General features: G+C 58.2%; 2 protein-coding genes across 4 annotated transcripts; both read right to left on the bottom strand.

The window, feature by feature from the left end:
• Positions 1–1,671: 1,671 nt before the first annotated feature.
• Positions 1,672–4,635, bottom strand: LOC308506817 (ly-6/neurotoxin-like protein 1). 3 transcript variants are annotated; one of them, XM_081070791.1, is made up of 5 exons: positions 4,523–4,635; positions 4,264–4,339; positions 3,096–3,478; positions 2,783–2,884; positions 1,672–2,598 (listed from the first exon to the last, which is right to left on the bottom strand). In XM_081070791.1, exons 1-5 carry the CDS (start codon positions 4,623–4,625, stop codon positions 2,402–2,404), a joined length of 861 nt encoding a protein of 286 aa, XP_080926917.1. In that variant the 5' UTR covers positions 4,626–4,635; the 3' UTR covers positions 1,672–2,401. The 3 variants fall into 3 exon arrangements, with proteins under 3 accessions (XP_080926917.1, XP_080926918.1, XP_080926919.1); XM_081070792.1 differs by having other exon boundaries at positions 3,096–3,295; positions 4,523–4,619; XM_081070793.1 differs by lacking the exons at positions 4,264–4,339; positions 4,523–4,635 and adding an exon at positions 3,654–3,896 and having other exon boundaries at positions 3,096–3,295.
• A 5,105-nt stretch (positions 4,636–9,740) lies between these two features.
• On the bottom strand, positions 9,741–11,118 carry LY6D (lymphocyte antigen 6 family member D; the record flags this gene model as incomplete). Its single annotated transcript, XM_081070650.1, has 3 exons — positions 9,741–9,976; positions 10,168–10,266; positions 11,004–11,118. The coding sequence occupies 3 exons, from the start codon at positions 11,116–11,118 to the stop codon at positions 9,741–9,743; spliced, it is 450 nt and encodes a 149-aa protein (XP_080926776.1).
• Positions 11,119–13,670: the final 2,552 nt, after the last annotated feature.

Raw genomic sequence — 13,670 nt, 5'->3', positions numbered from 1 at the left:
CCAACAGCAGCCGGGCAGGGTTCTACTCCATCACCCATTGGGATGGGAGGGAGGGAGGACCTGGTCCCGGGGTCCTCCCAGCGCTGGCCAAGGGTGCCACCTGACCCAGGACAAAAGACTCACACAAGCAGGGTAACAATGGGTTCCCAGGCCTCTCCCGCTGGGTCAGGTCAGGGATTGCTGGGGCAGGAGGCCCACATCCGCCCCCCTCTGCTCTCTCTCCTAGCTGGCATCCTGAGGACAGTGCTGGCCTGGCAGCCAGCTTCGGGGTGGGGGTCACTGGCCACTTACCTGAGGCTGACTGCTCCTGGCGTGGGGTCTGGCTTCCTCTCAGCCTCCCTAGGGTGGAGCTCACACCTGATTGGGCCTCAGGGGGAGGAGACAGCCAGGTTCTGGCCAGCAGTCTGGGCTGAGCACTCCACCAGCCACTCTGGGGTTCCCAGGTTCCTGCCTCGTGGCCCAGAGTGAGGGCTGTCCCTGCAGACCCTCTGGGGGATCCAACCCAGGCCTGCCTGAGGACCCCTAGCCTGGGCTTCCCCAGGACGTCCTGCTTCTTGAGCTCCTCTGCTCCCTGAAGTGAAGCTCTTAACATGGAACTTCCAGCACAGGCTCCCAACAAGAGCCGCAATTTGGGGCCAAGGGATAACCCCCCAAGGGCATTGCCACTGAAGCTGAGGGCACTGGTCAGGTGAGGAGGCCTGAGGTCTTGTGTGACCAGGGCACAATGTTGCATGACCTGTCCGGCCTCCCTGGAAGGATGGCCTGCGCTCCCTGAGCCACCTGTATCCAGGATGACCAGTGCTGAGCAGACCTATGCTTCCCAAACCTGGCCAAGGATGGGGCTCACCTGGGGTGGGGACGCAGATTTTTGGGTCCCTGGGGGTCCCAATGCCCAGCTAGGTTGGGGTACCTGGTGGCCACTCCCCAAGACGTGGTGGAGCTCTTCAGCCTGGGACAGAGCTCTTGCCTTCCCCTCCAGCAGAGTCAGAAGCCCGTGGGCCCCTCGGGCTGACCAATGACCTTCTGGGCGAAGGCTGGCTCACCATGAGATTGTTCCACCGGAATCCTGAAGCCAGCGGCCTGGGCAGTGGTCATCCCTCTTGAGAGTGCAGAGGGAATCCAGGCAGCAGCTGACAGGAGCGCGATCCTCCTGTCCCCCTCCCTTCCTTTCCAGCCCCACCCACCCACCTCAACCCAGTTCCGCCCCCAAGAGCTCAGCTCCACCATGAGACTAGCACCCCCTCCCCCAGGCTGTCTGACTGGGATGGGTACATCCTCTCCAGCGCAGGTCACATTTCAGACCCCTTGGTAAAGGGGCTCGCTCGGCGGCTCTGCAGGGCCTGAACACCAGGCCTCAGGTGGCCCACTGCCCTGCCCAAAATAGCCCTGGGGTTAGCTCTCAAGCCTGACCAAATATAGCCCAGCCTGCCGGCCGGCCTGCCTCCCTGGCCCCACTGGCAGCACCAGCCAAGTGCCAGCCAGGGGAGTGGGGAAAGTCGAGTTTGACTGAACAGGAAGGGACAGACCCCTCCCTGGATGTGGACATGGCTTCTGAGGCGGGAGAGGCCTCAGGATCCTCCTCAGGCGGACCCACCCCTCCTCTGCCAGTGTTAGGGAACTCAAGGGGGTTCACACTTGGGGTGTTCTATTCAAGAACTAACTGAGCCGTGGTAGTCCTTAAGTAGTTTTATTTCCTTGATAAACAATGGAGACGGGATTCCCAAAGCTCCCATCTACCTGAAGGGAGGCTTAGCCATTGCTTACACACACTATTTGGTTAATTACATGTTAATTTCTTCTTCCGCAGTTGGCTAAACTTCTCTGGTTATGGCTTAGATCAAGTTCATCCAGTTACAACTGTGTCTGCAAAGTACTGCATTGTAGTATTTAGCAACAGCATTTAGTAGAAACCACTCAGACCTGAGACCCTTGTCCTAACACCAAGGCCGCCTGGCACTGCTCCCTAGGACAGCTGGGACAAAGGCCTTCCTCACATGGCCCTCATCCCACACCTTCTCCAGGGCTGGCAGGAAGGCGGGGCATGTCTCCGTGCAAATCAGTGTTCCGTGGCTGACTTACGACCCCCCTAAGTGTCACACTTTGCTGGATGTCCCATTTTGGGACAGGAGGACCAAACTCTTCCACCAAGGCCAGATGTCTTGGGGAGGCCCAGTCCCACAGGGGCCTTTTGAAATGCAAAGGTCCTGTACTGGGGGAAAAGGTGGTTGGGGGAGGTCAAGCATCCTCTCACAGATAGTTCTGGGTGTGGCTGAGAGAGTCTCAGGTAGAGCATGGGACTGGGGAGTGCGGGACTGGGGAGTGCGGGGTGCGAGGGTAGGGCTGTGCCTCTCAGAGCTCTGTCCTCCAGTGGGCCTGGGGGCTGGGGAGGAAGTCCAGGGTTTCAGAGCAGACCCCAGAGGGTGGCCAGGAGTATGGGGGCCAGGGTCAGGGTCCCTGGGGCGGCGAGGCCAGCACCATTACAGAGGTCGTACTGGCAGCAGACGGTGGTGGACGCATGCTTGGAGTAGCCATCGTACACGGTCTCGAAGCAGCTGGGCACACAGGATTTGCTCACCTTCATCTTGATTGGGGTGTAGTCTGCAGAGAACAGGAGGCTGACTGGGACCCTGAGAGGGGCCGGGACCCCAGGTTGGCCCAACCCCAGCATGCAAGGCCATTAGGGCAAGTTCCCCCTCAGCTGGGAGGACTCCCAGAAAGGATCCTGGCGCCCTCATCCCTCAGTCTCCCGAGAAAGGGCTGTGGGGACATCCCACTGACTCACAAGTGCGTGTGGTCATGCAGTAGGTGACCATGGATGGGCAGCGCATGGGGTTGAAGCAGTTCTCGCCATTGTAGGAGCACACGTGGCAGTCCAGAGCCTGAGCTGGGGTTCAGAGGTGGGGTGGAAGGGGCCTGGGGGTCACAGGACAGGGAGAGGCCCCTCCACCAGCCTGTCAGGCCCCGTCCCATCACCTTCCCCGGGGGCAGAACAGCTAGGAGAGGTGGCCAGCAGGATTCTGGCCTCCCTGCCCACTTTTAGCCCGCCTGCCCCCAAACGTGGGTCTGTTCATCTCGCCATCCTCCACCCATCTTACCCAGAGGTAGGCCCACCAGGGCCACCAGGAGCAAGGCGAGCAGGGGTGCCATGGCTGGAAGCGAGGGCAGAGTGGAAGTGGGGAGGTGGACAGCAGCTGGTCCTTGAGTCAACTCAGGCTGGGGCTGGAGCACGGCACAGAGGGGGTCAGGCAACCCCCGGCTCTCCTGGAGCTCCTGGTTTACTGGTGGCACTGCAGCCCTGCACAGAGGGGCACAAGAAGGGGGAGTCCTGAAGGGTCCACAGGGGGCATGGGCTGGAGTGCCAGGGACCAGAGGAGCCACCCCACTCAGCCTGGGCATCGGAAGATTTCCTGGAGGAGTGGTCGTGAGATGAGATGAGAAAGGGGCAGAGGTGGGACACTGCAACCGGAGAGAGCAGTACCTGCAAAAACAGAAGGCCTGTGCGGACTGAAGCAGGCAGTGCCAAAGAGGTGGGCACGGTCAGAGGTGGCTGCGGAGGGTGCAGGGGCCGTGAATGCTAGGCCCAAACCCACACTACCCAGGGGGTGGTTCATGCAGGGGCCCTATGGGAGCTTGGCACACAGCGCCCTCCTCACCCAGGTCCCTGGCTGTAGGGTGACTGGCCGGGGCAGAATGTGCCCCATGAGTAGGTTTCTCCTCACTGCTCCCCATTCTCCTTTACTCCTGGAGTGTCCTTGCGTAGGTCCCCCACTTCCTGCTACTTTCAAGGCCCAGCCAGGGACCCTTCTTCCAGGAAGACCTCCAGAGCCCTCCCTGGGCTCTCAGGTCTGAGTCAGGGTCACTGCTGGAGCTCCTAGCAGTGGTGAGATACCTCCCGGCTGTGGGGAAATGCGCTTAGAATGCATTCCAGGGGGCACTTGGCAAGATGAACCGGATGGAAATACCCACCTCGGGGAAGGGGCTGGGGGGATCTGGACAACGACTCCCCTCTCCCCACGGGGGTATTCGGGCTCAGGTGCAGGGCCCAGAGGACTCAATCAGACTGCCCCTTCCTGAAAATAACTCCATTTTCAAGACCCACTTCCCTGGCGTCAGCTTTGGGATGCCGAAGGCCTGAATGAGGCCAGGCTAGCGTTACCGCGCTTCCCACCCACTCCCGGAGACCCCGCCTCAAATGAGGGTCCTAGCTGAGTGGGAGTGCAGTGACCTTCACCACACGGAGCCCGCGCTGGGCGCGTAACTCACCCGCAGCCGCGCTCTGGTCCCTGGCTGGGGCTGGCAACGCGCGGGTCCCCGCGTCCCGCAAAGATCGCCCGCAGTGCTGCGGCGGAGCAGCGCGGCCGGTGAGCTCAGCGCAGGCCCCGCCCGACCCCGCCCCCGCTTCTGCATTCGCCCCGCCCCGCCTTCGCCCCGCCCCGCCACCCCCAGCCCCAGCCCCGCCCCCCCACCCCCAGCCCCAGCCCCGCCCCCCCACCCCCAGCCCCAGCCCCGCCTCCAGCTCCACCGGCTCCACCGCCTGCGGGCTCCTCTGTCCCGCGGGGCGAGGACCCCAGCCCTGGCGTCAGGACGCTGCGACACTGCGGACAGCCAGCGACGCCCACACACATAAGCGGTCCCGCAGTGACACTCGCTCGCTCGTCAGACGCACGCGCACCGCCCCAACACCACCGGCCGTCTCCTTGGGCGCTGGCAGTGGTCAGTGTGGCTAACTCTCCGGTACTCCCACTCCTTTCCCGTGTTCTATCAGCGGTACTGCGCCCAGTCGCCCACGCCGCGTTACTTAGTCGGCCCACATGCAGCCTGGTCCCCACCTGGCGCTGCCGTACCTGCTCTCTGACCTCTGCAAATCACTTAGCATCTCTAGGCCTTAGAGGCCACACCTGGTGCCAGCTGACAGCGTAAAAGCTTTGAAAGGATCCCATTGTTTCATGGACCTCTCGCACCATAATAACATCAATATTAAATAGTTGTTTTTTATACAACTTTCCTAACACTTAGCTTTTGTTACGTTTTAAGATTTTTCATGGGCCCTAAAATTTTCATTGTTTTAAATGCCAGAAATAACATTTCTTTTACTGTAAAGGTTTTTTTTTTCTTTAAAAGAGACGAGCCATTTGGGAGGCCCTTAAGCACTGAGCCCCCAGAGCACAGTGAGCAAGTCCCCGCACAGATTAGGATGGTTGGTCACGCTCTTTGTCAAATAGTCACCGAGCTAGACTCCCCGTGTGCCAGGAGTTGATATGGTAGGGAATGAAACTGACTGTCATGCAGGGTGTCATGCAGGGTCTCTGCTCCCACTCCCCACATAAGAACGCAGGACATGGTGAGGCCAAAAAGGAACACCCACAGAGCCACAAGTAGGGGAGTCATACATATTCTCACTGGCGGCTGGGTTGGAGAAACAGGAAGCAGGAGCCACACTGTTCGCAACCCTCACTGCACTACTTGCAGGCTCAGCCACCATCTTCTTGCTAGCCCCCATTTTTTTTTTTTTTTTTTTTTGCTAGTGTAGCCACGGCAGTTATATTAGTGCCCAATGGCTCAGTGGCTACAGCTGACGGCTAACTAGCCACAGCTGATGGCCATCCAATCACAGTTGATGGCCATTTACTGCCTGAGCCAGCATCTTTCTATGTGAGGCCGAGAGCCTGGAAACTGCTTTCTGGGGCTCTGTCCCCACACTGACACGTTCCCAATTATTGTTGCCCTCATTTAAGCTCACACTGTTGGGCATGAAAGAAACACATAAGCCAAAAGCAGAGCGTGTCGTGGGCTTCAGTATCAAGCTGTGTTGAATCAGCGGAAGCTAGATTTACCTCTCTGCCTTAAACTACAAAATGGGGCCCAAGCCCCCAAAACAATGTTTTTCAGACATCGTGCACCAGGCAGCACGGGGCAGTGATCCTGGAGGAGAGGGAAGCAAATAAAGGAGCTGCAGGCCACAGAGGAGCAGGACGGGGGAACCCAAACGCAGTCTCTGATTGCAGAGCCGGTGTAGAGCTATAATTCACAGGGCAGAACAGAGAAGAGAGCTGCCTGGAATGACAGCTGGGGAGGTCAGCAGGGGGTTCCCAAGTCTTCAGCTGAGTGCCCATCAGGCACGCATTGGAGGAACCTACCCAGAGATGTGCAAGGAGAAGGCAGAACAGTTTCCAGAACTTACACAGGGCTGGCAGGAGTTCACCTGTGTGAGGGGGAGGAGAAACCTTGAAATGCTGGGCCTTTGGGCAGAGTGCTCAGAAGGAAATTGCCTCAGTCACGTGGCCAACTCAGCCCTGAATTAAAGGCCACACCTGGTCCCACTAACACAGCTTAAAAGCAAGCCTGGAAAGGGTCCAGTCATCTCCAAGTAAATTAATTGCATCCTAAGACCACCTAGGGTCACCTATAAAGAACACTGCACCCAACAGAAGAACACATTCTTTTCACGTACACACAGAACCTTTGCCGAGATAGACTATATTCTGGGCCATAAAACAAATCTCAGTACATTTACAAGGATTGAAAGCATACAAATTATTTTCTTGAACTACAATGAAATTAAATTAGAAACCAAGAACAGAAAAATATCCATAAGATCCCCAAATATTTAGAAAGCTGAACAACACACTTCTAAATAACTCTGGGTCAAAGGAGAAATTTAAAAGGAAATTAGGAAGTACTTCCAATTGAATGAAAAGGAAAATACAATGTATCAGTTAGTGGATGCAGCTAAAGCCTATTTTAGAAGGTAAGTTTTAGCACTAATGCTTGTATTAGGAAAAAAAAACGTTCTTGTTGACCTAAAAAATAAAACAGTCAATTATATTACCAGCAGAAATGGGTTTATTCGGGAAAAGCAAAGAATTGCAGCTGGGGACAAGCAAGCTATAGCAAAAGCCATCAGCAAGCTCCACCAATGAAGGAAAGGAACGGTGTTGTGTGGAGAAAAAGGAGGAAGTCGAGAAGGGTTGTTTTCAACAAGTCCATTGGGGAAACGCAAGAATTCATGGTTTGTCGTTGGCTGAGCTGCTGGGGTGTTCACTTCCTTGTAGGGGATGCAATGTACATGCTTTCTTGTTGGACCTGTAACTGATGATTCTTCCCAGCTGCCATTTTCTCTATTTGTATACTTGCCAATTCTTCCTGTAACTGACAGGCGTGTACTGTCTGAGAGCTCCCTCTTCTGGCTCCCGGACTACATTTTAGCGAGGTTTCCTTTTATTAATTTTCAGTCTCAAAACAATCACCTAAGCTTCCACCTTCGGAAACTGGAACCAATAACAACAACAACAAAAAAGCAAATCAAACCCAAAGTGAAAATAATAAAAATAAGAGCAAAATATCAATGAAATAAAAAAGAAAAACAATTGAGAAGATCAATCAAGCCGAAAGCTGATTCTTTGAGAGTGTAAGAGTTTTAAACCCCTCGCCAGATGGACCAGAAAGGAAAGAGACAAATCACCAACATCAGGAAGGAGAAAGATGACACTACGACAGGTCATAATGACGTTAAAAGGATAATAAGGAAACATTATGAACAACATTATGCCAATAAATACTATAACAGATGAAATGGGCAAATTCCTTCAAAGACACAAGCTAGCAATGCTCACTCAAGAAAAAAATATATAACCCGATTATCCCTCTGTCTTTTGAAGAATTTGAGTTGTAGTTAAAAATCTCCCCACAGAGAAAGCTCCAGTGAATTCTACAAAGCACTTAAAGAAAGAATATCACCAGTTTTATACAACAACCCCATCCAGAAAATAGGGAACGGGCCCACTGATCTAGGAGGCCAGCATCACCCTAATGCTTAAACCAGACAGAGACACTACAAGCAGAAGAGACTATACCGTGTCCCTCAAGAACACAGGTGTAAACGTTATAAACAAAATGATCCTTTTGGCCAGCCTCTCCATCCAGTCACAGGGCCAGGGCAGCCCATCCCTGTCCCTGGCCTGTTGCCTGAGGTGGCACCTGCTTAGGGTCAGGGTTGGGTCTAGGGTAGTTGAAGGGATGGCTCTGGGTAAGGAAAGCGATTCCCCCTCGGCAGGCTCCTCCCAACGCCCCACTCTCTAGTGGCCACCAGGGGGCGGGCTGGCCCCAAGACCTGCCCTTTGGAATGTTCCCGTTGCAGAGGGAGTACCAGGTAGGATCTTGAAGCTCCTGGGAGTGTCAAGGGGAGAGACCTGCAGCCCTGCAGAGAGTGCCAGGGCCACCAACCTCAGCCACAGGTGACACTGAGGGGTGCTGGCTTCCAGGTGAGTGCCAAAGACACACGAGGTTCTGGGAGAGTAGTAGCGTGCTCAAGGTCACTGGGAAAGAAAGACAAGGTGGGACCCAGGCAACTCTGGGCAGGTGGGCTTGGATGTAGAGGGATGGGGGACGCCCTGGCAGGGAGCAGGGTTCTGTGGTGGCCCCATCCGGGAGAGGCAGATGGATTGGTGATGGCCTCGCCATCAGGGCTCGACCACAAACACCCAGAGCCCCAGGTTCCCCCACCAGGAACTGGGGTGAGTGACTCATCTCATCAAATATGGGAATTAAGAGGTGTGTGCCTAGCCCAGAGTCAGGAAATGATACTGGCTCCTCCTCGCCAGCTGATACCCCTCCACTGTCTGCTGGGGTGGGGGGCAGCACAGGGGTTTCTGAGGCCAGGCCTGCAAGGGTGCCAGCCCCGCTGGGAGTCAGGGCTCTGTGCCGCCCATGTGAGGCCTGAGAGTGTGGTGGCTGCCCAGGAAGTGGGGCCAGCCCCTCTGAACCCTCTGGCCCTCTAAGGGGGAAAGTGCTCTTGCCTGCCCATCTGCTGGATGCTCGGTGCAATGATTCAAATTGCTCAGATCCAGGCAGCGGGCCCGGAACCAGGCCCTCGGAGGCTGTGCTTTTTCTTGGCACTCAGCCCAAATGGACGGACACACACACACACACACACACACACTCACTCCCCTCTCTCCACCTGGGTGAGGGTGGCCAAGGGGGCTGCTGGGCTCACCTGCAATGGTCAACTCAAGGTAGCTGGACTTACGTTGGCCAGGACTGGGCAGTCAGTTCTGCACAGCTCCGAGGCTCAGCTGAGCCTGGAGGGTCCCAAGCCGGCCTCTCTGTAGGCTCCTGGACGGAGGCATGGAGGGCGTGCTAGGGAAGAAGGGCAGCCTTTCCTCCCTGACTGCTCTTTGGGGGAGGGGCCTGGTCTGCCCAGGTCAGGAGGCCTTTGCGCTATGCTCCTCCTACAGGAGCGTCAGAGGAGGTACCTATGGAGGGTCATGTCCCCTCCGAAGGTAAGGCGTGATGGTGGCATTTCGGGCATCACACATCCTGCCATGACTGGCCCCAGGTGACAAGCCCTATGTGACCGGATGACCTCTGCCCTGCCCCCTCCACTCCTGGAAGACACAGACACAACCACACTGGTTTTCAATCATTTATTCCTATGTGGAGTTTCGAGTAGAAAAATAAACAGAAACCAAACAGAATGAATACAGAGTCAGGAGTCAGGATGCCTTCTGTCCCTTGCCCTTGGGTTGCTCAGGAAGCTGCGTCCTCTTGTCTTCAGGGAGGGATGGCTCTTTATGCCCACAAGACCTGGCCCCAGTCCTTCTGAGGAAGCTGGCAGCCCGGGGTCTCTGAACCCCCACTGTGGCTAGGGAGGGGCTGTGGAATTCCCCAGGACAGGGAGAGGAAGGGATGGGGGCATGGGAGTCCCTGGGAAAGGAATGGGGGCCTTGCCCTGGGGGGGGGGGTCACAGGCTGGGGGCCAAGAAGAGGGTGAGGAGTCCCAGAGCCAGCGCCAGGCTCAGGGCAGTGCTAGTGAGGAGGGGCCGGGCAGGCGCACTGCTGCTCACCCTGTCATTGCACAAGTCGCCCTGGCAACACAGGGTGATCTCTGTGCCACTGCTGACCTGGCCGGGCTGGCTGTACGTGGGCTTGCACGATTCCACACACTCCTTCTTCACCAGGTTCCCTGACAGGGTCTCCACTGGAGAGATGGGCACCATCAGGCTGGGTGGCCACCTCTGAGCCCCACACCCCATCCAGCTAGCATCCACAGCACCCCAAGTCCCAGCTCCCGGCTGCTATTGCCACCATGTCCCACTGTCTCCAAATGAGTCCCCCGACCTCCCTGGGCATGGTCTCACAACCCTTGGGGCGCCTGGACAGAACACTTACCCGTCAGCATGGTCCTGCAGAAGCGTGAGCTGGCAGGACATCTCTGAGGCTCCTTACAATTGCTGGTGCTGGTGCATACGTGACAGCGGAGAGCCTGGGCTGGGGGTGAGGGTGTCAGAGGCCTCAGCCAGCCCCGGGGAGGCCCCTCAGGGACACGGGGAGACAGCTCAAAAAGACCCCTCCTGGCAGACTGGACCAGCCCTCTGCCACCCCTGCCTTAGGCCATTCCCCTCTGAGGTCCCCCAGGTCTGCCAGGGCTCCTGTCCCACACACAGCTTCAGCAAGTGGGAGGTGACAGTCCCTGTCTCCTGGGGCCCTGGACCCTGCCTGGAGGAGGTGTCCTGTGCTGAGCGCGTCTAGAGGAACAGTGACAGGCATCCGAGAGCTCTGAGACTCGCTAGGTCCCCCATCCCAGGGACTGTCCCCAGATGGGCAGATGTGGGTTCTGAGGACTTGAGGGTAAGTCAGGGCCCTGGAGACTATCGCGTGGCCAAGCTGAGCCTGTGGGAGGAAGGGCTGTCCTGGCGGGGCCTGGGGACTGGGAAGGACAGGGGTCGGAGGACCCAGGCATTTGTTTCCCAGGGCAGGCATCTCAGGACAGCTGCCAACATCATTCCCTCTCAGAATGCCCATTCCGTGGGCCGATCTAGGATTCTAGGATTCTCAAACATTGTAAGTCTGATTCCACTACGTTAAGATGTGGGGTTCACTTTGTTTGAAATTCTGAGTCTAGCACCCCACAGTTTCGGGATTCTCTGAGTCTCGGGGTCCACAACGCCAGGCTTCCAGTGTCTGGCCCACAGGCCAAAGCTGCCCACCCCCACCCCAGTGCTCACCTGGCCCAGCAGCCACTGCCAGGGTGAAGAGGAGCAGCAGGACAGTCTTCATCTCGGGCGTTTCTGGAAGCAGTGGGGGCCCCTCCTCTCCAGAGGCCTTATAGCTGGGACACATGCTGACTGGAAGGGTGGAGTGGGCAGCCAGCCAGGCAGAGGCATTCCAGCAGGACCAGCCCCACCCTGGCTGGCCACACCCACCCGCCCTGCCAGCTGGAAGGGCCTCTGCCCCCGGCTGCCTCCCCCAGGGCAGGGGTCTGCTCTCCCTTTCTCAGAGTTGGCCCTGCAGCTCACTGCTGGGGCTCCCTCTATGCAGCCCTCTCTCCACCCCTGGATCACCCACTCCCTTCCTTGTATTCCCTACCTTCAGGTATAGGGTCTGTGTGGGTGCCTGTAAGTACCCAGGGCTGTGCCCAGGGGCTGGAGGCAGGAGCAGGTGCTGGCCCTGCCTTCTTGGGCTCTGGGCTTGGGGTCACCGTGTCAGCAGAGGCCTGGAAAAGGACCCCCGGGACCCCCTCAGTGTCCTGCTGAGATGTCAGGACATAGGTTCTGAGGGGCGAGGTGGGCAGCAGGAGCAAGGTATGCCTGCTGGATATGCCTGCAGAGAGGTGAGCCTCGCCCAGGCGTGGGATGTGGAGGCCAGTGGGACCTGGCACATGGGGGAGAGGCAGGGGCGGGCAGGGCGGGGGAGAGGGGTGAGGTGTGGAGGCAAAGACTCAACCCCTGGTTGCAGGGGACACTGTGGGCCCCTCCTGTCTCCACAACCCTGCCTCCCACCCTTCAGGACCCCTCCCATCCAGTGCTCCCCCCACTGTGCTCCTGCCCAGCCCTGGCCTGGAGGGGCAGCTGCCTCCCTCTACTTTGGCACCAGGCAGACCTGCGCAGGGCCCGGCCTCCCACTGCGCTGGCTCCAGCGCTCACAGGAGAAACTCAGGCTCCCCCTCCCTCACCCCTCTCCCTGCCTCTCCTTGGGGTTCTCCTGTGTTGTGTGGCAGGCCGACCCTGCTGGCTGGCGTGGGTGGGCCTCCCAGAGGCCTCGTTTTCTCTCTGCCCTGGTGGCCATGCTGATGGAGAGTGGGGCTGGGGCACAGACAGAGGGCAGCCCTGGGCCTGCCCCAGCGCCATCCCCATTGAGGGACACCCGCCAACCAGGACAAGGGGCAGGCCTGCTGCAGGAAGGGGGTGTCGGTGGCCTAAGGCTCTTGCGAGCACTATGGGCTCGGGCCTGTGGGGTGGGGCTCCAGATGCCTGGCCCTTCCTGGCTCGTGGTCCTGGATGAGCCAGCTTCTGGGCCACATTGTGTGAAGTCACGGCCACCTGACATGTGGGGGTTCGTGGCTGGGGCTCTGATGCCCTGTGCTGTCATCCCTGAAGCGGCTACTAGAGGCGGGACCTGCGGAAGGTGCAGGGGCGGTGCCTTCCGGGACCTCAGGGGAGTGGGCTGTGCAGGGAAGAGCCCTGGGAAGGCCGCCTGTATGCTGCTGGCCCCGGGCTCCCGCGGGCTTGTTAGGGGCAGCTGGGGTCTCATTGACAAGGCAGGTAATGTGGAGGTCCCCATGCCCTCACCCAGACAGAGAAAGTCCCCCCAGGTTCTGAGGCCTCTCTGCATTCATCACATAGTGCTTCTCAGGCAGGAGGGAGGAGGGTGCCCAGAGGTTTTGGGAAGCAGGGCAAGAGCTCAGTGACTGGGTGGTGACTGGCCTGGGTGGGCGACGCACCTGGGGAGCAGTGACTCACTCGGGTCAGGGGCATGGAAGCTGCTGGAAAAACAGGTTTGGGGATTGGAGCTCCTGCTGGTCCTGGTGGAGCTGCAGGCAGGAGCAGGGGTCTGGGCATGTGGCCATAGAGCAGCAGCCAAACTCCAGAGCAGAGGTGGCAGCTGGGTTCTGGTTCCATGGGAGAAGGCATTTGTCCCTGGCAGGGCTGCCCACGAGGCCACCATCCTAGGAAGCCATGCTGGGGGCCTCCTAGCAGAAGCGTCCAGAACAGCCCCAGACACAGTTTACCTGTGGGAGAGAGGGAGTGATTGTAATGGCAGGAGCTCTTGGAGAACTAGGAGACTTGGGACCGTGCCACCAGAGAGGGCTTCCTGCAGGCGGTGAGCTGGCTGTGGTCTTGGAGGCAGTACTCAGGATTCAGAGGAGAGAGGAACTGTCATGGCCCCTTAAGTTGGCCCCCTTCCAACACCCTTTTACTGCTGGCGTCCGTCTGGTCATGCGGGAGTGGGCCACAAGTTGGCAGTTCTTTCCATCACCACTGGCCTCTCCTCCCTCCCCTGATGGAGAAAGCTACTGCTCCCCAGAACCCAAGCCCTCTCACCTGGCCCCTGGAGTCAGCCCTGTGCCTGGACCTGACTGTTCCAGCAGAATGCTGACACCGGGAATGACACCGAGCAGAGGCCTTGGAGGGGTCCAGGGCCCGGAGTACTCCCACCCCCACCGCTCAGCGCTGATGCCCCCTGAACTCAGCTGGCCAGGAATCCCAGGGACGGGGGGCAAGCCCAGACCTCTGCCAGCAGAAGCTATCCTGTTGGTGCTGTCCATGCCCGCTGCCGTCCTGCTTGCTCCCCTGGCCTTGGTCTTGGCGCGTCTCCAGATTGTTGGGGCCTGAGGTCCCACAAAGCCAATGTGGCCCAGAGAGGAAAGCTCCCGGCTCAGAGTAGCACAACAG

This window comes from Rhinolophus hipposideros (genome assembly GCF_964194185.1).
Source record: "Rhinolophus hipposideros genome assembly, chromosome: 13".
Taxonomy (NCBI): Eukaryota; Metazoa; Chordata; class Mammalia; order Chiroptera; family Rhinolophidae; genus Rhinolophus; species Rhinolophus hipposideros.
Note: the sequence above shows the minus strand (reverse complement) of the source record. Positions and strands in the feature narration are given on the sequence as shown.